The sequence below is a fragment of the Trichoplusia ni genome (genome assembly GCF_003590095.1).
Source record: "Trichoplusia ni isolate ovarian cell line Hi5 chromosome 18 unlocalized genomic scaffold, tn1 tig00001622_group17, whole genome shotgun sequence".
Classification (NCBI taxonomy): Eukaryota; Metazoa; Arthropoda; class Insecta; order Lepidoptera; family Noctuidae; genus Trichoplusia; species Trichoplusia ni.
In genome coordinates this window covers 1-24,364 of record NW_020799778.1, presented here as the reverse complement: position 1 = coordinate 24,364, position 24,364 = coordinate 1, and the positions used below count along the sequence as shown (strand labels likewise).

At 34.5% G+C, this 24,364-nt stretch overlaps 4 protein-coding genes across 4 annotated transcripts; all 4 read left to right on the top strand.

The window, feature by feature from the left end:
* Positions 1 to 805: 805 nt before the first annotated feature.
* Positions 806 to 5,909, top strand: LOC113506511 (bicaudal D-related protein homolog; the record flags this gene model as incomplete). Its single annotated transcript, XM_026889346.1, has 3 exons — positions 806 to 1,036; positions 1,501 to 1,605; positions 1,896 to 5,909. Coding segments are annotated over 3 exons (465 nt in total), but the record flags the coding sequence as incomplete, so codon positions are not given.
* A 545-nt stretch (positions 5,910 to 6,454) lies between these two features.
* LOC113506509 lies at positions 6,455 to 12,843 on the top strand. The gene is made up of 12 exons (XM_026889343.1): positions 6,455 to 6,847; positions 7,244 to 7,369; positions 7,788 to 7,982; positions 8,442 to 8,581; positions 8,863 to 9,037; positions 9,708 to 9,887; positions 10,210 to 10,360; positions 10,721 to 10,892; positions 11,210 to 11,351; positions 11,554 to 11,687; positions 12,215 to 12,349; positions 12,710 to 12,843. The coding sequence occupies exons 1-12, from the start codon at positions 6,782 to 6,784 to the stop codon at positions 12,744 to 12,746; spliced, it is 1,653 nt and encodes a 550-aa protein (XP_026745144.1). The 5' UTR covers positions 6,455 to 6,781; the 3' UTR covers positions 12,747 to 12,843.
* An 848-nt stretch (positions 12,844 to 13,691) lies between these two features.
* On the top strand, positions 13,692 to 22,442 carry LOC113506508 (serine/threonine-protein phosphatase PP1-gamma catalytic subunit B-like). Its single transcript, XM_026889342.1, has 3 exons — positions 13,692 to 13,927; positions 14,078 to 14,209; positions 16,491 to 22,442. Exons 1-3 carry the CDS (start codon positions 13,867 to 13,869, stop codon positions 16,709 to 16,711), a joined length of 414 nt encoding a protein of 137 aa, XP_026745143.1. The 5' UTR covers positions 13,692 to 13,866; the 3' UTR covers positions 16,712 to 22,442.
* LOC113506510 (piggyBac transposable element-derived protein 3-like) lies at positions 22,279 to 23,794 on the top strand (the record flags this gene model as incomplete). The annotated part of the gene is made up of 2 exons (XM_026889345.1): positions 22,279 to 23,308; positions 23,603 to 23,794. Coding segments are annotated over exons 1-2 (1,222 nt in total), but the record flags the coding sequence as incomplete, so codon positions are not given.
* Positions 23,795 to 24,364: the final 570 nt, after the last annotated feature.

Here is a 24,364-nt window from a genome sequence, read left to right as displayed (position 1 = left end):
ACACATTAAGCTATGATCTTCTAATGTGTGAGTAACATGCGATAGCCCACTTTCTTTTTTTATTTGGCCATTTTACACGGCCTAGATTATAATTTTGTTATTGTTCTTTATTCGTTGAAATTCGATTGTGTTGCCAATATTTTAAGTTGCCAATGTTTTAAGTGTTGCTAGTAAAATAATGTCAAGATTAATGTTGGTTTTTGTCGAGTCCTAAAATTTAAGCGAAATCTTTGCTTGATTTTTTTGTCGTTTTTGTCTCTATATTTTACAAACTACATTAAAATAGTTTAGATTGTATTTCTTTTTTGTTTGATGTAACATTTCCTTGCTCAGTTATTTGAAACAAAATTGAAATATGCTTGTATGTATGCTTTTTACAACTCAAATCGTAACGATTTTAGTTTCCTTGCTAACATCACAATGGGTATGTTTCACGATGCGCGTCAAAAACAATAGTGGTCCGGCAGCGGCCGGGCAGTTCGCAGAACGACCGAGTGATCAGGAAACGTATCGTGGGAAACTCAATCGACGAGAGGATTTTTGTTAAATATTATTTTTCTGTATCCGATTTCAAGCATGTTTCGTTTTTTTTCTTTAGAAGTCTTGAGTTAAACGAAGTATAACCATTGAATGCCACGCTACGCTTATCGGATGCAGATAATGTTTACGCAGATCACCAAAATCAAAAGTCATTTATTCAAATTATTCTACTAAGTAGCACTTTTTGAAGGTCAGATTACATTTGACAGCACCCAGTTTTGCCCACCCTTTACCGCTTCCTACGTGCTGTTGATGCACTCCCCAGCAGCACGCTGTACCAATCACGGACCTCTTCGCTTCTTACTTTTTTCATGACTATAACAAACCTCATTTCTGTTTCCAGCTGTCAGTGGCCGAGGTGGAACTTCGTGCAGCAGCAGAGGAGCGTGACAAACTGCTTAACGATGCCAACTACAGCAGCCTGCAGAACGACGAGGCTGTCACCAAGGCGCGCCAGGAGAGGGACGAGGCCATCGAGAGGAAGAAGGCTGCTGAGGTATGAAGACTAATTTAAAATTTTGTATCTTTCAACTTCTAGCCCGATCACAAGTGGCGTTTTATCTGTCGTTTTTTCGGGTAATTTAGGCATAATTATCGTATTCGATCAATTACCAATCTCTCAACGAGGGAGCCATTTTTGGAATTTGTTTAAATAATCGTAAAAGGAAAAACCTCAAGTTGAGCGGGTAGTTCTCTCCCTATCGGTGAATACCAACCAATTACTGATGGGTACGTCTGAATGTTGGGTTAACATCATGGACATCCACCGGTCTAATGTGACTAAAGAAAGTGTAATTGAGAACTACATAAGTGTGGTGGCAAAAACTTGAATACCACTTGATTTCTTTTTCTTTGCTGTACCACTCTATACAGAATAGTCCTATTCATCGCACAATGTAATGGTAGTTTGATATATTTTTATATGATATACTTATTAAAACATGTCTCGATAATTTCCAGGTGGCTTTAGCGAAGACCAGAGTGGAACTAATGCAGGCGAACAGCCAGCTGTACGAGGCGGTGCGCCAGAAGGTGGACCTTGGACAGCAGCTCGAGCAGTGGCAGGTATGTACTGGAGATATACCTGTTTTTATTTTAACCAGTTTACCTTTTAAATTGTGATACAAGTCTGTCGATTTTTAAAATGTACTGGTATGTTGAACTAGTCGTAGTTTCGAGTTTAGTCTGAGTATTAATATTTTTCAATTCTGCCCGTATTTAGTTGACGAGTACCTACCTCTGAAAGATCGATGTAACTGAGTGACACTAATTTATATTCTGAGTTATTGCTTACTCCAGAGTAATTTTAAGCATGTTTGAATGTGACGTTACTTAGAGAGTTGTAATATTTCCAGATGGACATGCAAGAGCTGATCGACGAGCAGATGAAGCACAAGCTGACTACGCAGGAGAAGCGCAGGAAGCTCCCGGAACAGCCGCCGCCCACCAGGACCTCGCGACTCCTTGGATTTTTTCACCGGTGATCTGTTGTACCCCACTCTTGGTGCGTCTCTGTGAAGCCGTAGACCACACTACCATATCAACCCTCTACCTTATCATCATCAAATACTACCATACAACTACATTACCAGCTGCCTACAGCCTATTTTTAATACTTTTGTACAAAAATCTGTCAAAATTGCTAGTAGCGACCGCCATCTTGATTTACCGTACGGACGCATTCGCGATCACCGAATTTTTAGGTTATGTTCTAATTTTATTTTATAAACCGTGTGATTTTTATACTATCGCAGTGATAGTTAGTATCGTAGTTAGATTGGTTTTAATTAGTTTACAATTACTTTTTAATGTTTTATTGTGTATTTTTAGTTTTTCACTGTAAAATGGCTGTATGATTTGGCACTCGGGCATTCTTCATATTCCTTTGGGGCGGATTTAGTACAACAGATTATTATGACGGACAGAAATCCAAGAGAATTAATATCTTCGGTCCGTCGTAAACGATTAACGATAGATTTATGTAAAAACGAATTGTTCAGAACGAAAAATGAACACTAACGTAATGTAAGTCATTAATCCGCCATTTTAATACTTCAGCCATTTTAAATCTTAACGTACCCATTGCTTTATTTGTAAATAACATTTTAATTATTGAGATTACCTTAACTATGTATTGTATAGTTGGTACTTAAATACGTAAATCGTCACTTCAAGTGAGATGTTTGGTGCACCTAAAGTGTAAAATTAGATTTACCGCCTGTTCTACCACGGATAATATATGGGTAGATTTTTTACCGCAGATCAATTTACAAAGTGAATACAAAGGGACTGAGTTATATGATTAGAAAAAAATCATAATTCTGTAAATTCCTTAATGTTCGTTTAAATTTTGGCCTCCGTTATATGAAATTGTGCAAATGGCTGTGGTCTGTTTCTGGACAATAACAAGATAAGTAATAAAATCTGATTTCCAGATCAGACATTATAATTGGATTTTTCTATTAGAAAAAATCTTAATTAATAATAAGGTACGAATTGGATTTGTAATGGTTTAACCTAATTTCGGGACCCTAAACTTTTAAGGGCCTTTCAGATATAAATTATTTAAATTATACAAAAAATCTCTATTAATATAATTTACTTAATATTTGTTATGTCTATAACTCAGTATCTTTTAACAAAGAAAGAAAGAAAAGAGTTATTTACTCTCTTTCCCCAAATTTGGTACAAAATGGGCCAATAACGATATCCTATTAAAATGTGGTGGAACAGGTTCTTAGATAATAATAATAATAGATTGCTAATTAATGAAGAACATTTAATAGCCATATTATTTACATTACTATGTCTACTGGATATAAGACCCACTTTAACGGTTAAGGTCTAAATTGTCCGGAGATTTTATATAGGTATTGTCTGGTTATTTTATGCAATATTCAGTATTTTTTAGTTTGCCCGACTCTGAGTTTGTCTATCAGTTGTATGCGTTGGACGCGCAGCTAAAACACAAGGATGCTGATGCACACATCTATCAAATATAATATAATGTATACCGCACAGTGTGCTTGGTTTGGTGACCTTTCCGTGCAGTCAAGAAAATTATGCCTGAATATACAACAGGCACTGCATGTAAAGAATGGCCATAATATCCATATTTTCTATGTTTAATGCTGATAATGATTCAGATACTACCAAACTTACCCCGGACAATATCGACATTAACCAACAAGTGTGTAACGAACGCAAATCGTTCCTAATCTGGTGGATTTATTAGAATAATTTGTGTGTAGTTATATTCACGAGTATGTATAGTAGTTAAATAAATATCACATATTTAAACAATATATTTTGAGTTCTGCAATAGTAATTTAGTAGGTACTTAAGTGTTTGTGCCTTAAGAAGTACCTGGCCTTAAAAAGTGCCTTTCTAGTAAAGTCAATTGTATTTATTATGAATATACCGATGCAGCCTTAGAAGATAAACGGTGAGTTTACACACTGAAAGATCAATTAACGAACTAGTTTATAAACTGTCTTGTGAACTAGTTGATACGATCAACTAGTTCACCGACTAGTTAAAATAATTTATTTGGCCGTTAATGTTTAAGCAAAATACAATTTTTGGATAGTGGATATGGTAGATGTAACTTTTTATTTGTGCACGCGACTTGCCAAAAATATACTTATCTAATACCAAACCTTAAATTGGTCCTAGTAGTTTTTTGTAAGCAAGGATAACAGCACAGATTCCCTCTTGATAACCTGTGAAAGTGTTATTTTTTATGCTTATTACAGAAAAGTTACGTATATCGTACACACGATTGAAACTATTATACCTACTTGAATTTGCAAATTACCGAAATTCGGTCAAAATGACACAAAATGGCTCTACAACTAAGTTATAAAACGGCCTTTGTAAATTAATTTTAGTTAAGAGAGTACTTAATAAAATCTTGGAACAACCAACGCTCTCTTTATATGCATTTGTGCAATAAAACTTGTGAAACTCTACCACGAGTCTGTATAAGTTCAGTTAAACAGAAACAGTCGTCTCCAAAAGTCTTTGAACAGTTATTTTAAAAGAACTAATGAAAATTCCGTCGGTACAATTTCAGTTAATGTACTAGTACATACTATTTGGTTATTCGACTTTTGCTTTCGACTGTATCTTCTATCACTATGTACGAACATGCTCAAGTATATTTAATTCATACACATAATGCTCATAACTTGAACGTTTTCTTCTTAAATACAAATCAAAATGAAGAAAAACTAAATACTTAGTCAATATAATGAAACTCAAACAGATTGCTTGAACGAGAAATTATGCTATCAAATAGTAAACATGAACATTAACAAAAACTGTAAAATGTGGAATAAATAATTTAAGTTCGTTCCTCAAAATGGCGACAGTGGCGCTAGTGCGCATGCACGTCAGAGAATTTTAATTACAAAGGTATTGCAAAGGAAAAAGCTCATTCATCCTCAAATATATTTTTGTTTACTTAACAATGCAATAGGATAATGCAAAAGCAATTAAAAACTGCAATATGTATTTTATGTGTATATAATATTATGTATAGAATATTAAACAATAAACTCTATTCTTTATGTCATTGTAATAAGATTTAAAATATATTTGTCACCAATAAATGAGATATTACATTATTGTACTTAATTTATTTTTAAGACTGAACTAATTATTGAATTAAAATATTGATTTTATATTTGCTGTATTCGAAATTAATTTTATTTGAAAATCATTCTGTATTCACAATAATTCTTGTACTTAATTTTTATTTTCTAAGCACAAAACACAGTTATGGCGAGTGTAACTTCTTAGTCATTCCATTTTTATATTAATTATTGGGGTTTATTACATTAGAATTTTTTTTTTTTAATTAAGTGCCTTCAAGCGCCTTATAGAATATTTCCGAGCCTAAGTAATTATTTTGGATAAACAAATCTACACATATTTGTATACATGTAAATCGATGTCGTATTTTATTCATTTTTCCTACATAATAGTTAAATATTAAAATTATTTTTCCTCTGAAATAACATAATCATTTTTACTTTTTAAAAATGACCGTATGTTACGGGGGAAAAATGTTTTTAGCATTTTGAATTACTATGTAGGTGTTGCCTGAAAAAAATATAAAAATTAGCAACTTCTTTGAAATGTCAACTAAAAACTTAAAAGTAAAAAATCCTAATAATTATTTATGTACGTTAATATATTGCAACATGAATTAACCTTTGTTTTATTCGCAAGTGTACTTAAAAAAACACATTTCTTAAGTACTTAATTAATCCTAATTTGTAAGATCTTAATAGTGACTAGAAATATCATTATGAATAATTAATTATGTTTATGAAATTAATTAATAAAGAATGAGTTTAAACTGACTCCGTATTTTATTGTGCGTACCACTACCTATTTAAACTTCAAATGGAAATAGTATTTTAGAACCAATGCATGGCGATATAATTTATGTGGGTAGCAGTTTAGTTTTAACTGAAATAAATCATTAAACTAAGAATAAACTTTAAATTAAATTAAATATCTGTCTAAAACAATTAAGTTATGATGATACAGAAGAACTTGTGGAAGTGAAACTCACATAATTCTTTACACACGCACACACGCACACACACACACACACACCCAACCTACGTACACGTTAATACATACAACATACACAAATTTACACACATACATACAAATATATTTTACTTTCCTCACTGTAGACTACTTTTATATTGTCTAATTTAACTAATAATGAATAAATCACGACTATGTTTTTCTGGTGTTGTACTGGCACAAACTACTTCTCGAGAGGGGCGCTGATAACCGGGACACAGTTTTTATACTACTGCTGTTATCAACGTTTCAATTTTTAGAAGTTATCTAATAAACTAAGCAAATGACTACCAGGCATTAACCAACACGGTTCCTAAGAGTCTTTCATCACGTTTTAAACTTATAATGTTTGTGGAAGCGTGCCAGTTCAATACACAGCATATAATAGAGCATTTCTCTTCCTCAACCGCAATATGTACTTTAAAACTTGGTGATAGGCAAAATGTTGGTAAGAAAACAGGGGTTATGCCACGAACCTTCTTAAATGAACAGAATATTGGCCATTACAATGACAAGAAAAAGAAACATTTCAAAATCAAGTGTCAACGTGAATGTCTGTTGCGTTGTGATAGAGTATTTGTTAGATATTTTCATATTTTCTTTTGTGTTTATATCCTTGTGATAATATTTTACCAAAATGCCGGTTCAAGTTGAGCAGAAGGTCGTGGATCCGGAGGCGGAGCTGAGCAATGTCCAAAGAACGGTAAGGAGATGATTTGTTGAATATTTTATTTTAAAATAAGGGAAATTCAGTGAGAGGTCTAGAAGTGCGAAGCTGTTGTTCTTAAATGAAATCTTCTGAGCCGATTGCGTTAATCTGGGACTGTTCTGTATTCCGTACTACTTCCTATTCAAATAATCTGTCAGTAGATCTTAGGATCACAAAATGTATTGGCATGAATAAAAATGCAATCATGGACATTCCTTCATCATACCCCGATTTACCAGACGTCGCTAATTTGATAGCTTCTAGAGTGAGTACAAGTTTGGGAAAAGTTGTGCCCGACTTTTTGCCACTCACCCTTATTTCATATTTATGCAATCAGTTCTCCTGTAAATCACAATCCACACACATTCTAAGGTTCCTTTTTATTCGCAGTACCAAAAGCTGGCGCCTATGTGCAGCGTGGAGAAGCGCGCTGGTGGCATCCCTCAGCTCGCGCCTCAGGAGAAGCAGCTCGGGATCCTCGCGCATGAGCTGCATGAGACCTTGCTTTGTATTAATGTTAGTTCATGACTTTATATAGCAGTACTGTAGGAGTATCAAGGAAGTGAGTGATTCGAATATGTAGATTTCGATGTCGAGGTGACTTAAATGCAGTAATAATTGTCAGCATGTTGTCAGAGCATTGTCGTGATACATAACGATAAATAGACGATGTCTAAGTTTATAGAGATGCTAATGAGGTTAGGCTTATACAGGAAGAGAGTAATACCAGTTCTTACTTCTTACTCTTCAGTAATATCTCTTGTTATGAAGTTGCTAACGCTGAGATAGCTCCGATATCAAAGAAAAAAATATTCGATTTCATTAACTTGCTGTAAAGTCAAATTAAAATCTTCGTAATTGAGATAGCAATGCCCTCACTCTCAATTATTTATCTCAAACATAATCTTCTCTTTTTTTCTTGCACTCTTAATAGCTTGCTAGAAAAGGTCAGCACGCGGTACGTGACGCCAACGTCAAGAGCGGAACTCGCAAGTCTATAGTAGAGTATGAGCAGTTGGAGACCGTGCTGAGAGACGAGAGAGCGCAGCAAGCGGAACTCGACTGCCTCAACTACCTCGCGCAGAAGAATATTATAGAACTGTCCAAGAAAGTCCCCACTGAAGCTGATGTGAGTATGCGAAAAATAAAAGAACAAGAATCATAAGCAGTTTATTTAGACCCTCAAAGATTCTTGTACTATGGGCGGACTTAAAGAATTTAAGAAATTAAATTATAAAAAAAAGACATGAAATTAAAGTAACTGTAACAGAAAAAAGCAAATTTGAATTTAAATCACAACGCAATAAAGTTCACAATTGGCAATACTTCTTGGTTTTTTATTTGGAATTGAAATCTTCGTGCTCTAAAACCTACCTACAAACGAAACAGTACATAAGGTTATTAGAAGAAAGGTAAAAGGTAGAAATAATATCTATGAAAAGGGTAAAATTATGTCCGTGATATAAGTAGTAATGATGAATGGGATGGTTGGCGCTCTTTTGAGGAGCCCTGGGGAGGTGGACGATGATGAATCTACGGAAAGAAATGTTTCAAATATACCTAGATGTCCTAATAAGTTGTTGTACAGGAACTGGGTATGATAGAGAACGCGAACAATCGTCTCCGGCGCATGGAGAACCGACTGGACCTCGCCACGAAGAGGTTCTGCGTCGTCAACGCGGACAACAAACGCGTGCGGGAAGAAATACACAGGTTGCTTGTTGAGAGGTTGGTATTCAAATGTTGGAATCAAGATACAGATGTAGGTAAATAGTGTTTATTCTTCGATAGAAGATTGATTAGGTATGGCACAGCTGTGTTAAGTATTATGGGCCTATCTGAATTTGAACATCATAGTACTTAGGCACTTAGTCTAAATTAAAGCTACGCGATTAAAAATACATTTAGAAATCTTGTCAGGCAGAAAACAAAATTTTGAGTTATCAATGTTAGACAGTTTCGGTCATTCATATTTTAACAACGTTTAGAATAACAGTTTTAATCTACAGAAATGGTTTCAATATCCAATGGAATCGCACGATAGGAAAACTGGTGAAAGGCAAGATGTACCTGATGGACATCCTGGAAATAGCGTCAACAGCCTTCGCGGACAGAGACGAGTGCTGCAGGAAGCTGGAGGCTTTGAAGTGGAAGGGACTCTTTCAGTTAAATAGAGACATTTCTGTAAGTTCTTTATTATTGACCAAATATTTATTGACCAAATGGGATGATAGAAAATAAAATTTTAGAAATTACGCTTTTTATGATTAAACTAGCTGTTGCCCGCGACTTCGTCCCCGTGGGTAGAAGATATAAGTTATTAAGATTTATACCTGCCCTGTTTTTTTCACATTTTTCGTTGTATCTTCGCTCCTATTAGTCGCAGCGTGATGGTTTATAGCCTAAAGCCTTCCTCGATGAATGGTCTATTCAACACAAAAATAATTTTTCAATTTGGACCAGTAGTTCCTGAGATTAGCGCGTTCAAACAAACAAACAAACAAACTCTTCAGCTTTATATATTAGTATATACAAGTATAGATAAGAAAAATTAATTCAAAGAAATTGGAATCGAGCTCGTGTTTGCTTGCAGTGGAAAAAGAATGACCAAAATCTTATAGGCGTAATTACAATAAATGCTAAGACTTCTTTTGTGAGAGTTTACTTAGGCAGGCAGTTTTACAGAAGACGCGAATGAAACAAAAAAAAAACAAATCAATTTTGATGCCTATCATGCCTAACTCCAGGTCCTATTCAGCCTACTCGGAAATCTGCCCTTGATCCACGTGTTATTATCGTCAATGTATTTTTGTACGTGTCAAAACAACGTATCCCTCTAAGGTTTTGTGTTAAGGAAATGCAAGCGTACGAAGGAGAACTGAACCACCTCGCGAAGCTAGAAGAGTTTCTCCGCGTGAAAGGTTCCCACAGAGTCTGTGAGGCCGATGAGAAAGAGGAAGTGAAAAGGCAAGAGGAGATACAGAAGTGCGAGCAGGACATTGCCAAACATGACGCCTTGTTAGAAGAAATATTTGTAAGTGGTACTCGTAATATCTCATTAGAGAAAAACTAGCTCTATACTCCGTACGTTCTAAAAAGTACCTTTTGATTTTTGATATGCCATTTTCAATTTAAATTGAGAAGAAATTAGTTCTTACTAAATTAGCTGCGAGAGTAGATCAATGTGAGATGACTTAGCAAAAACTTCCGGACAGAGTACAAGTTCTATAGAACAAACAACAGCTTCTGCATTCAATAGTAAAGAGTATGTATAAGTTGAAGAAAGGGTTGTCAATAGAAAAAAGTTTTTACGGTAAGCGAATTTGAGCCTTAAATAATCAACAAGATTTTTTTAGAAATATACCGGTTCCGATCGAGCGGCTACTATTATAAATCACTTCCAAATTAGTGAGATTGAGAACTTCTCGTGTTTCATCTTGCTCTGTCAAGTTTTGCAAGAGTCGATCATTCTTAGAAGAGAGCTAGAAGTACTAAGGCAACGAATTTGTAAGTATATTTTACCTAGATATTAGGTGAGAAATAATAGTTACCATTCTGCTCTGCCACTACCTGGCTTTATAAAAGCCACGGACCAGGGTCCCTATTCCACTTTTTGCTCAAAAAGTCAAGTAAAAAAAGGCCTGGATAACCGGCAGATAAGAATTTATACTGGCTCTAAGAAGAACTTTTAATACCTGGTAAAAAGGAAATTTGGCAAGTTTGCGAGCTATGTAGTTCATTGTATCATTACCTGTCACTGTAAAGTTTTTTTCTTTTCTTGACACTCAAAAATTTCGCTACAAAACTATTAAAAAATTAGCACAAAAGCCTACTGAAGTAAGTAATTACTGTTTCTAACATTTAAAGTGGATCAACGCGATGTAAACGAGGCTCGTGAAGAGAAACAGGACAGGAAGCTGGCCGAGGATACGAAGAAGTTGGAGATGCAGCGTGCGCGTACGCTGCTCACGCTGGAGAGGAACGTGGCGGCGGATAACACGATCGCGAAGGTGCTGAAGGGAATCGACGAACTCGTTAAGTAAGCGCATTTCTTTATACGTAAAATAACTACGTATATCCAATATTCTAAGTTTCTTAAAAAAAGGTTAACAATCTTATCAACAAAATATTGGTGTGTCTTTAATACAAACAAGATTTAGTGGTTTATTTGATTAGTTAGACATGTATTTGATATTTACGAATCTACCTCCATATTTCAGAGCAATAATACTAGAGTAACGAATGCGTGCATTTCATGGTGTAGAATGCCATCCCTCTTGCGGCAATACTATCACTTCAGGAAGTAGTTTCATCCCTGACTTACCTATCTACCTCCTTCTTCTTCGTCTTCCCCAGACTAGCGAAATGTGACAGCACGCCTCTCCTGGCCCTCCTCGGTAACCACAAGGACGTAACCAAGTGGAATGTTCCCAAGTTTCTCAGGATTTTGGAAGCTGAAGTCAAGAGTTTAATCCAAGTCGCATATGGAGCAGTTAAGGTAGAGTTCAAGCATAAATAGAAATCATCGGTACTAGGTGCTGTACGCAAGTATCATATTCGATATTCTATGATACATTACATTGTCTATTCAGCTTTAAGCAGTTCTCACGTTTTTCACTCCAAACTGCCCAAGTCTTTTTTTGCAATATCTTATAATACTTTACCTTAGTTAAGTTTGATTTTGGCTGTCTTTCCTTTAGCCACCAGCTCCAACGCCAAAAGCTCGTAAGGGTCCACCGATGCCACCCGCCAGCAAACTAGTGGCGGACCCGTATGTGGAAAAACTAAAACCGAACAGGATTGAGAAACTGGTGCCATATCAGCCCTGTGCTTAGTAAGTACAACGATCTGTATTGAGATCATCAACGATTTAACTGAATGGCGGGTCTATAGGTGAGTGTCCTGACTTTTACACCGCAGATCCCACGACGTTTAGTTCCCACCAAGGACAAATTTTGTTCCCTGGCAATGTGTAATATTTATCCACAGTGCCTATGTATTTATAAACATATATGTAACTTTAAAGCAGAAGGAAGTACACCTAGCATCGGGGCTGTTTTGTTAATCTAAACCGTCTAGGTTTCTTTTTTGTATGATAAAAGGTTATGCAGAACCATCACCGTTTAAAAACAGGTTTATCTGTAGAATACAACTGTTCTGCTACATTAAGATTAATGGTAATGTCGGTATGGGAAAGAAAGAATATAAAATAAAGTATGAAGTGTTGAAGGTGCTAAAATCCCAAATAAAATAATGTTTATTCACAGCATACAATTTAGAAGAATTTAACGATCGTCATGGTTGTTATTACTGGTCAGGTTAGTTCCAGTCAAGATTACTAATTTTCTTCTATTTACACAGCTGTGTGGAAGACTACATCATGAACCTGGTGTTCGAGACGCCGGCCGTGCCTGCGGACAAAGAATACGTCGAGGGCATCTTCCACTTGGAGGATATCAACACTAAGTTCGGGATCTACACTCTCACTATACCGGGGTAAGTAGTTTCTCAGCCTTTTTACAATTTAATAGAGGTAAAAAATTTAATAAAGGTATTTTTGAGTGGTTTGGAGCTGGGCCCGGCAAAAAAATATGAAAGCTCATAAGCAATAGATGTGGAAATAAAACTCCATGATACAGTCACATTTACAAAACACTTAAATTCCATACGTTTTATTACTATTCAAAACTGTTTTAGTAATAGAAAAAATACTGCTGAACATTAATTTTTCAAATGTCATCACTAAAGATAAATTAAAAACCAATTAATGTTACTATGCAAGTAGGACCAATCTACTCATTACTATGTTTATAATGTTACTAAACACACTTTGAACAATTTTATTTTTCATTTCAGAAAACGCCATCCGTATCGAGGCGGGAAGAAGGACTGAATTTAATTTTTTACTAATAATCAAAGTTTAATCATTGAATAACATTATTATGTCGCATTTAGTGCTCAACGGAAGTGTACGGTATTTAGCGAGAGTATTTTATTTGTTCTGGTAAATGTGGACTAAAACAAAAATAAAGGTAGACTTTTTAAAACAGTTATAATTTTTATAATAAATACGTATCTAACTACCCAAAGCTTTAGTCAACACAGCATCATTGGCAGAACCGACAGTATTTTGCGCATTAAATAGCTTCGTATCATTTTCGTAGAGTACATGTTTGTATATTTCACTTAAGTGATAGTTAAGTGAGGTTAGGTCGTAATATTTTGGCAATTTTTTTCTGGAATCTTTGCGGGTGTAATTATGTGTTTTAAAATGGAAAATAAATGTACAGTGAAATCATTTATGGCCTTTGAATTCCCTAACCTTTAATTAATAAAGTACAGTAAACGTGTACAACGATTTTAAAAAATATATCATAAAGACCGTTAAACTTTAAACAGTGGTAGATTTGTATACTAGTAACTGTCAACATTGTAAGACGCTTATAAAGTTGCAACCCTGTTTTTTTTTCTTACTGGCAACAATCACTACCGTCGGTGTTGTTAGTACTACGATATTTCCTCGATTGATGGAAAATTTAAAAGTTCTCTTAAAATAATCGCTGTAAGGAGAACACGCATTAATAAAAATTATTCTTTTGAAATAAACAGAGTAGATTGCCATTACGATTTTGTATTATTTATCACAGTATCACTACACATATTATTTTAAACAAAATACTGCTTGCTTTACAAAACAAAACCTCAATCAAAATAATCTTAAAGAATTAAATTTTTGCGGGACGCTGTAATGTGTAATCATAATCATTTTGTTTTAAAATATGACTGAAACAAGTAAAATAAAATTTAATTAGTGGTAAATTTAAACGGAGGCTGGGAACACAGGTGATGTGTTTTCCTTGTTTGTGTGTGTGAGTGATGTCTCCGCCATTGAATTTCATTTTAGCCGAGAATTGAAATAGGTTGTGCCTTTCACAAATCGGCAAAAATCTTTATAATCTCTCTTCCTTTGCCTATTCTATTTAGCTATATTCCGTGCACCATAATTATATCAAATGGCAGACAGAGACACAGATGAGTTAAACATCGATAACGTAATAAAAAAATTATTAAAAGGTAAATGTTGATACCGTCCGCTTTAGATAAACAAAGTTACAAGTGTTACACTCTAAATTCAGTGAATTAAAATAATAGTGTTAAAATCGTGAAATTGTGTGAATAAGTTGTGATTTTACGTGTTGGTGATATGTTTACGTTTATTTTCAGTTCGTGGCGAAAAGCCTGGAATGAATGTACAGTTAACAGAAATAGAGATCAAAGGGCTATGCTTGAAATCGCGAGAAATATTCTTGTCACAGCCGATTTTACTTGAATTGGAAGCGCCGCTTAAAATTTGCGGTAAGTACAGTGTCCTGTAGTGATCTCTCTCGTAATGCCACTTTCCATTGCAGCCTTACACTTTCGAAACGATGAAACTGCATATTTTTGCTTATTAAACCATTGTTGAACTCTTATTTAAGGTGAATGTCGTTGTATGATGTCGTAATGTGAAGGTATTTCGGTAAACTCTTGAGTAAATACCCCACAACAGCTATTTTTTATGTTTGAAATTGTTGCAACCGTTATTATAGTACTTTATTAAGGATGTTATTTGTTCTTCCCTAAGTTTACGGCTGAGTTACATAGAATTTGTAATATTTTCATGACAAATTTGTTGATTTAGTAAATTATGGTTCTTATAAAAGAACACATAAAGAAACATGCTACGGAATTTGGCAGTTTTAAAGCAATTACATACTGTCAAAACTTGTAACAAATCTTGTCAAGCTTTCTTTGTAGCCCTATATGTAGTTTCACAGATATTGTAATTATTGCCACCAACTTTCTGTCAGTAGTGCTGTTTTGTTTGGCTTATTTGTATTTTTGTACATTATTTACTACTAAAATATGCCATATAACATGACCGCCTACATGCAAACTTGACTGTCACACCCACTGTTACATTCAATTGAACATAATTTTCTCATTTTATCAAATACTTCTTCAGTAAGTAGTAAGTTAAGCTAACTTGTAAGAAATATGTTATTGTTTATATATTGTATACTATCAGAGGTCCAAATAAACATGGCGGCCTATCAGTGTAGTACTTGTCTGACCTCCGACCCTTGCATCCTACATAATACAGACATTAAGACCTTATACTCGTAGGTTATCTGTATTAAATGCAGAATATGTTATTTTTTGTATTATTAAAAAAAGATCTCAGCTTTTACTTGCTTACTTATGTTACCTAATACACAATTAAAAAAAATGAAAGTTTCTAAAACTGTGTCCTGTCTGCCATGACCTATGGCTTTGAAACATGGTCACTAGGATCAAGGCTAGCCCACTGTAGTTTTTCTAGAAGTGGATCTCGATAGACTGAATAAGTTGAATGTTAGTATATTTAAAGAGTTCATAACAACTTTTGCCTAAAAACAAGACATAAGCAATATTTGTAATGACCTTGTTTTTGTGTTTTCCGGTCATGTAATATATGCAGTTTTTTTTAGTTTACTTTATACCTATCAGATGAAATATTTTAAACTCATGTTATTTTATGCTTTACTATTTGAGATATGGTGTTCAATGCCCTCATTTTAATATCATTAAACATTTGGGCATACCTTACCTCTTGTAAAATATGAAAAGAAAAAAACATGAAATCACTACACTTGCTAACTTCAACATTGGCTATGGCTACGCTAAACTTCAATATTTGAAATACCAGTAGCCTCACCATATTTTTTTTAAAGTAGTCATAATTAGTAATACAATAGCATCATCTAGTGAATTAAAATTCCTTTACATGATAAAACAAAGAATATGTAATACACTAGAAGACTTCTGTATCTTATCTTTAGTTATTAATCAATCATCATCATATCCTTGTTTTACAAACTTTCCAGTTTTGAATAAAATTCAGCGATTTGTTTTCATTAAATTTGATAAAATCTCATTTATTCATTGACAATTACTATTTTGAATCTTCTACACGATACTCCAAAACCTCTCACTTTATATAATTTGTGAAGCAATGATGTTCTCCAACACACATGTACAAATTTTTAATAATTTATTGAAGAAATCAATATTGTATTCCTTTTTAGTTTTATCATTTTTGGCAAATTTTGTTTGTATGTCAATAGTCAATAAATAAGTTATAAACTGTTACTTACATAATTGAATTTATAATAGGCAGGTATTGTAATAAATGCTTTCACCTCAATGAAAAGTGTGACTTTGGTATACATGTAGTAGGATAGAATGACAGAATAGAAGTAAGATAAGGCAATTGTTTCAATCAAAACTCCTCCCAACTGATAGTTTTGTTTTTTTGAGACAATCCATTATGTTTTCTGCATCTCCAGTATTATTGAAACAGTTCTAGTATACGTATATCTATATATTCATTGAATTTTCACCATTTGAAAGCTATGAAATAATTATATGAGCTTACTATTAAAACTCGTCATGTATGAAAATTACAGGTAATCAAATACCTTTCAACAATTCTTGCACACATTACCAGGATGATAAGATCAATGGATGATGTTTAAAACATCATCTAAAACCAAGACAACCAATCTTATGACTAAATCTCCATGATCATAATAATAAATGCATCTTTTTGTTGTAGGTGACATCCACGGACAGTATTACGACCTGCTCAGGTTGTTTGAGTACGGAGGCTTCCCCCCTGAGTCCAATTACCTGTTCCTCGGTGACTACGTTGACCGCGGGAAGCAGTCGCTGGAGACAATATGTCTGCTCCTCGCCTATAAGATCAAATACCCAGAGAACTTCTTCCTTTTACGTGGCAACCACGAGTGCGCTAGCATTAATAGGATTTATGGGTAAGTTATTTTTTTTTCGTCATTTTACTTAACTGCATCTGAAAGATAGTGATGTTTTTTCGAGGTGCCTGTGCTTTAACAGGGTTCTTTTAGGCAATTATATGCTCTACGATTTTTTGAAGAGTCGCTTTTTAATAATCACTGAAACTAAAAACCAAGTTCTGAATCTTCGTATTTACGAGAGGAATAGTTATTAAAAATATCAGCTTTATTGCGGAACAACTATGAAACGAAACAACAAGAACGTAAACTGTCGTATAAATTAATTCATTTTCACAAACGTAACTCCAAACTCTCATTAAAAATAGCTTTACTCTAATTCGAAGGGCCGGAACTAAAACTTTACTTATATAGATATAGATGGCATTTGCGTAGGCGACAGGTAACTATTGTAAGGCAGGTTTACAAAGGTCGTTCAAACGTGCTACCTGCAAATTTTTGAACAAACCGTCCCTTTTGCGGCCAGAGGCCAACCCAAACTTGCCATCACAAAGCCCTTTAATTTGCTTTATACGCATAATGTTATGGCGTTTTTGTTAAATAAGGGTGAATATTATTTATGAGGTCACAGGGCCTATATTAATGTTGTTTATGAAACGATTTATTTACAGTATCGAAAGACATCATTTTCGAAAGAATTTGTAATAAAAACATAATCGTAGAATTTCCAAAACATTAAAAATAATGTAAGAAGTCGAAATATTTACCGCCTATATAATAGTTACATGGGCATGATTTTTCCCTTACATGATTGTTAATTATAATCGTATTAATTTTCTCCAATACGTCACATTCGTAACTTGATAATTATCAAATATTAATTTAAAAAGCGGTGATGCAAAAGGACTTTGCTATGACAACGACCACCTCCGTAATCAAATAAATACTTTTATCTAATAATTCAATAATAATTATGTAATCTTTAGATCATAACATTAAAACCGTGTACGTACTGAATAATCATATTACAAGTTATCTCTCAGTGAGATATAGATTTTAAGATATTTTTACGCCTTTGTTACTAGAATTTATCAAAATAAGCAACGTCGTAAGCTAAGATTGTTTTGATATATGTAGAAATAAACTTAAGATATATCGCAAAATACAGAGCTGTAGAGTGTAGACACAGCTCAGCTGTGAAATACAGACATCTTTATTTTTTTTCAAACTCCACTAAAAAACAAAGAAGTACCAGATATTTTAAGTCGCAAAATATAATTCGTTATTAATAAGTGCACATAACCCAGTTTATTGAACTCTCACAAGATTAATGTGAATATTTAAAACTGATATAAATAATCTTACTAACAGCTGTCTAACTGTAACATAAATTCACGTTCAAAAGTTCTTAAGATTCTGATATGAAAGTGTTCAATGAGACTAGATTTCACTATCGGCTTATATCTTTGATTATCATACTCATTTGTTGAAAAATAATAGTTGATCTAGACGATGCAAGGAATATCGAGCAAGATGGCATCACATACACTTTTTAACATGATTTTTTGGTAGGACTGCTGATGCTGGGCTGTTCAATGTATTGCAACGCGGACGGATATTTCATCGTCATATAATAAGCATTTCCTCAGTCTTCCGCTATAGTTTTTCTATCACTACTAGATTGGAATTGTATGACATTTGTCTGAAGCTCATGCCAAAAGTATATCTTAAACCAGAGACGGGATATTAGACACAGTTTCAGATTACATACTATTGCTAGGTAATAAAACTGTATGATTGGTCAATTGGCATACTTCCAGTTTTCATAGAGCCTATCGTCATAAAAGTTTGTGGGTTATTAGAGCTTTTAGTAACCAATCACATCCTTTGGCGTTATATGTCAAAAGGTCGTTAAAAAGCGGATACACATAAATATTTGTATAAAAAGATCTATTAAATATCCGGGAATTCTATTCTTATTCATAACTAGCTGTGCTCGCGACTTCCTCCGCGTGGATTTCGAAACGATATGATGCTGAACACTAAATGTTAAGCAGAGCTTACCGCAATATAAAATTGAAAACTAGATAGCGTGCACAAACGCGCGGGGAAGTAGACAGAAATTTCGTGGTTTTAGGTTCTATTGCGTTGATAAAGGTCTCCTAAAGTATTTTCATACATACGTTACATTTTTATATACGAATACGAATGACTGTTGTCAGTTGTTTTCCTGTAACTGATTTGTACAGTACAGTTTTCTACGACAGCTTATCTAAAGATCAAGAGAACCACCATGTCGGAGCCGTAACGGCTTTAATTAGGCGCACAACTGTCCTACATGCGATGGGATTAAGTCAGTAAAGATTTAAGACCACTCGTGTTTTAATTAACTAAAGCATAAAATTAATGTAAGTACACTGTGTAATTACTCCCGTGGCTTTCTTTGCGCCTTTTGTACTTAGGGCATAGAGTTATATGTAGTAACGGTGTTACTACGTTAGAAGATTTTTTTATTTATTTAGAATCTCAATTCGAAAAACATAGTAATTAAGGAATTAAGTCCTTAATTCATAAATAGGTACAAAATATAAGGTTCCTAAATTTAGGACAGTGTAATAAGCTCAGTATAAGTGGGTATTTGCAGGACTGACCAAAGTACCCAATTTCTGGTTCATACCATACTTAGTAAAAGTTTTTTCATAATATGTAAATTCTCCCTATATCCACCGTAATTACTCGTAACGGAATTTCCCAAATTGCAGCAACCGTAGTCCCCAGATACTATCGTATTTCATTTAAGATTAGACGTCTTAAAAGCTTGCTTGTGTTACCACGTAATCCTTTCAATGTACCCAAATTCCTTCTTGCGTGGCTGCAAACCCTTGGGAAACGACTAAAACGTACGGAAGTGTACAAAATGTTATTCGCAACTGGAATACCGGAATTCTCTCTCAAACAATTGCATCTGCGTGAATTTCGTAACGTAACGAAAATGCTCGTGTCGTCATGTTTACATAACAAGATTGAATCACCAAAAAATAGTATCAGCGAAACATTATATTAGGCGAAAAACTGGTTTATAACATTCTTTACCAATTAAATATTCTTGTTTAAACTGTAAATTACAAATAATATTGTAAAAATATGTATTTATGCTTTCACTTTCACATTTATTTTGTATTTCCGATCGTCGAATTCCGAATATAGACTAGGCCTATTATACCTTACCGGAACCGTTTCCTGAAACCATACTTGTTACGTCGAATTTCATGAGATTTACATTGATTGCCTCAAAAAGGTTTGATTTAATATTCCATTTTAAGTACTGCGTAATTAATCTTTGTATTGACGAAGTGCTTTTTTTTCTTAAATACTCGAAAATGAATCATGATGTAAATTTTTTTGGTAAACCTACCCCTGGTTTAAAATGTTTCTAATCAAGTAAAAATACGACTATGAATGGTTGATCACACAACTTTCGAACACAGCTCTTCTTGACCTGGACATATGAAAAACAATTTGTTACGTTGATGCGTTTGAGATTGGTATTATCAAGTTTAAACCATAAAACCACTCAAGAGTCAAGATGTTGACTCAAGACGGTCCCGTATTTGCCGTATGGCTCCTTAAGGCTAATAAATTCAGTACCAGATCGTATCTGCACTGGTAAACCGGTTGATGGATCCAGTAACTCGTTTAGACCTCCCTTCGATATTCATAAGATTGTTTGATTCGAATCGAGATTCACTGCCACCCGGCCATTATATCTTGTGTTTTTCGAATTTATTTAAGTTACGAGAAAAGTACTTGTTGTTTGGTTAATTGGTGCAAAATTTTAGATAATGTGTTACACTGTCTGCGGTTTTATCTATAGGTACCTGAAAAATATCTTGAAGACATATAGCCATTGATGAAACCTCGAAGTAAATATAAGTTTAGGTGGTTTTGATAACAAGGTATTTTGAAAAAGTTATAGCACAATATGGCTTGTAAAATACTACTATCGTCTGAATAAAACTAGATTCAATTCATAAAGACAATTGCATTCGTATTTGTCGATCCGTGGCATAATTTGCGCTTTATGAGTGAAAGTGTGTGGCGGAGAAATGGTTTATTGCTTTTCTAGATTTCCTAACGAGCTGTCTCCATACTCAGCCGGTGCTTTCAAACGTCTAATCCGTAATTGAGATCTGATAGATGGTTGCAATCATGATTACAATAATAATACCAGTTTTTACAGCAAAATTAAATTACTTTGACGCTAAAATGTGAGATTCATGTGACTTTTATTGAAGAAAATATAATTAATATCACTCATTAATTGTTCCGCTTGACATAATTGATTACTTTGTACGTTGATATCGTTTGTAAGTAAATTAAATTAGCCTAATTGGCGGTCCTTGAAGTCTCTAGTGCTACACTGACTTAGTATTGTTCCCGCTCAAAGCGTAATTTCTGTTAAAGAATCGGTGTTTAATATATTCGGTACCGAATTTCTCCCTAATATTATAAGGCCTGACCCCGTTGCTCCCTCGAGGAGACAAAGAAATGCGCGCATATGTCTGCGTGTCATGGGAAGTGAACACGCGTCCGCCATGCACGGCTGACTGCCAAACAAAACCATGCTTCCTACTGTTTGTACTGCGTATGCTAACATGTCTTGAAAGGGCTGGTTTTGTACTTTAATGTTTTAAATCTTGTGGTAAAGTTCACTACAAAGATTTGACTTTATTTGAAACCTATTTCTCCTAAAAGTGGTATATTTCTTGTAACTAATGCCATTTTACACTAAACAGCAACATGATTGTATTGTAACCACAAAGAATAAACCTTTTTCCTTGCCTATGGTGTCGTAATTCTGGACAAAGTATTTTAAATAATAAATTTAAATGGTGACATCATACAACATGTATTTATCCTGATGAAACCCTTTTATGAAATTCAACGCGGCGGGTTTTAAACCCTCCTTATAAAACACTTTACAAACACAACACGATGAGTATACCGATCGAGTGACGTCACTCCCGTACGACTCGTTTCTTTGTTTATAAAGGGAAATACAAAATGAAGTCGGTTTGTTCCCAGGGTCCTCGTATATCGTTGCGTTTACTTAAACAAATCCTACACATTTATTCTGTGCGGATCTCTAGCATCCTATAGGTTTTTATAAGCACAGTTTGCATTGAAACTTAACCCTTTTTAAGGCAGAGGCGATATATTTACCACCAACAAAAACTTTGTTTATCTTTTTATGTTAGTTATCAAAGGAGTCCTAATTTGTTGCACTGGCAACTAAGGAGGTCTGGTTTAATATTTTAAAAAAAAAAGAAAAAACGTTTGTGTGACATTTTTTGTTTTTGGCGCCACTAGCTGTCAAAAATTGCGGTAATTTGGAAAGAAAATTTGTTACTCCGTGAATCTTTATATTTTTTATTTGAAAAGAGGTAAGAAACTGTTTTTTTATTATGTATTTATGTTTATTCTACAAGTTGTTTTCTATATCTTACAAGTTACTATCGTATTTAGATGTGAGAAGACTTTTTACTGGGTGGGAAAAATATTCCCGCTGCCCGCGGAGTGTTATGTACAGTTGTTGAACTAGTTCCTTCTTTTCTCAGATTTTTATGAAAGATGCCGCGCTATTTGAATGAAAATGATATTGGGCAGATGCTGGACATACCCGATGATGGCTCAGAAGACGGATTTGAGTCTGATGAGGCAGAAGAGTTCAATGTGAATACAATACAACGGTTACTTGAAGCACCTGATGATTCAAGTGACCTTTTACAAAATTCTCCCACTCATTTGAATACTACCCCTAACAGTTGTTCCGAGTCAGGTACATCTACAATAGCACTATGTTCACAATTAGATAACTTGCAGCCAGTAAAGCCTTTGATAGTACAGTCATCATCACCCTTAGAACAAGAATTGACTGATGAATCTGAATGTGAAGATGAGTCATGGGGGAAGGTTTTTTGGACATCCAGGCCAGATCCCGATGAATTTGATAAGGTGACAATAAAACCTCGGTATTTATTGAATAGGAGAGCACGTCCAGTAGCGCATTTCAAAAAGTTTTTTAGTGATGAAGTCTTCGATTTGATTGTTACTCAGACAAACTTGTATGCGGAGCAGCAAAATATAAAAAATTGGCAGCCTGTTGACACACAGGAAATTAGTGCTTTTTTAGGCATTCTCATTATAATGGGTTATCATATTCTTCCACATATCGATTTATATTGGTCATCGGATCCCGGATTTCGTGTGAATGAAATAGCTGAAGTTATGCCAGTAAAACGCTTCAAGAAAATTTTAGAGACTTTGCATTTGAACGATAATAATCAACAACCAAGTAGAGAAGATGTAAATTTTGATAAATTGTATAAAATTCGTCCTCTTATATCTTTACTAAGTCAATCATTTGAAAACAATGCCTTCAATTCCTCTTCCCAAAGTATAGATGAGAGCATGATACTATTCAAAGGAAGGTCCAGTTTGAAGCAGTACATGCCGCTAAAGCCCATAAAAAGGGGCTATAAAGTGTGGTGCTGTTGTGATAGTAGCACAGGGTACTTGTATAACTATGAAATTTATACCGGTAAAACAGGACAAGGAACAGAAGAGGGTCTAGGGGCTAATGTCGTAAAGAAATTGTCAAGTAAATTAGCACAAGAAAATTTCAAGTCTCATGTTACATTCGATAATTTTTTTTGCGATTTTTCTCTCATGCAGTACTTGTATGAAAAAAATATTTATGCCACTGGAACAGTAAGAAGGAATAGAGCAATTTTACCTAACATAATAAAAAATAACACAAAAAGAAACGGCAGAAACAAAAGCCTAAAGTTGAAAAAAGGTGAATTCAAGTGGAGAACTAAACAAGATGTAGCATTTATTGTGTGGCAAGATACTAAAGAGGTTTTATTGTTGACAACTGCATTTCATCCTAAAGTGGAAGTAACAACTGTACAAAGAACGCAAAAAAATGGCACCAGGGAAGCTGTAAGTTGTCCTATGGTTGTGAAAGAATACACCAAAAGAATGGGCGGTGTCGACCGTTTTGACCAAGTGAAGGGGACGTATGCTGTCGGAAGGAGAAGTAAACGCTGGTGGTTGCGGATATTCTACTTCTTGGTGGACGCAAGTTTGACAAACTCTTTCATTTTATATTCCCTAACGTCGAGAGTAGAAAAGCTTACCAACTTAGAATTTCGGGTGGCTGTTGCCAGAGGGTTGATTGGTGGCTATAGCAGCAGAAAAAGAAGATCAAGCTTGCCTACATATATCTGCAAGAAATCACGCATAGCATGCCCAGAGGTATATCAAAAAACTATAAATGCTGTACCTGAAGAACTGCGGTTTGGTAAACGTAGGTGACCATATGCCAGCAGAGTTGGAGACTTACCGACGCTGTAAATTGTGTAGCACAAAGGTCAAAGATAAGCGTAGCAAATAAAATGTAGCAAGTGTAATGTCCCTCTTTGCATTACGCCTTGTTTTGCACAATTTCATAGAAAATAATGTCTCAAATTGCGCTTGCATGTGGCTCTGTTGACGGGCAGTGGGAATATTTTTACCACCTATTTTTCCAAAACTTCCGAAATAATTAGTGTTTTTCTTTTAAGTTTATTTTTGTTATACAAATAAAAACATGCCAAAAATATAAGCGCAGGTTATTTTATTACTCTGAATCCTTCTGCCTTATAAAGGGTTA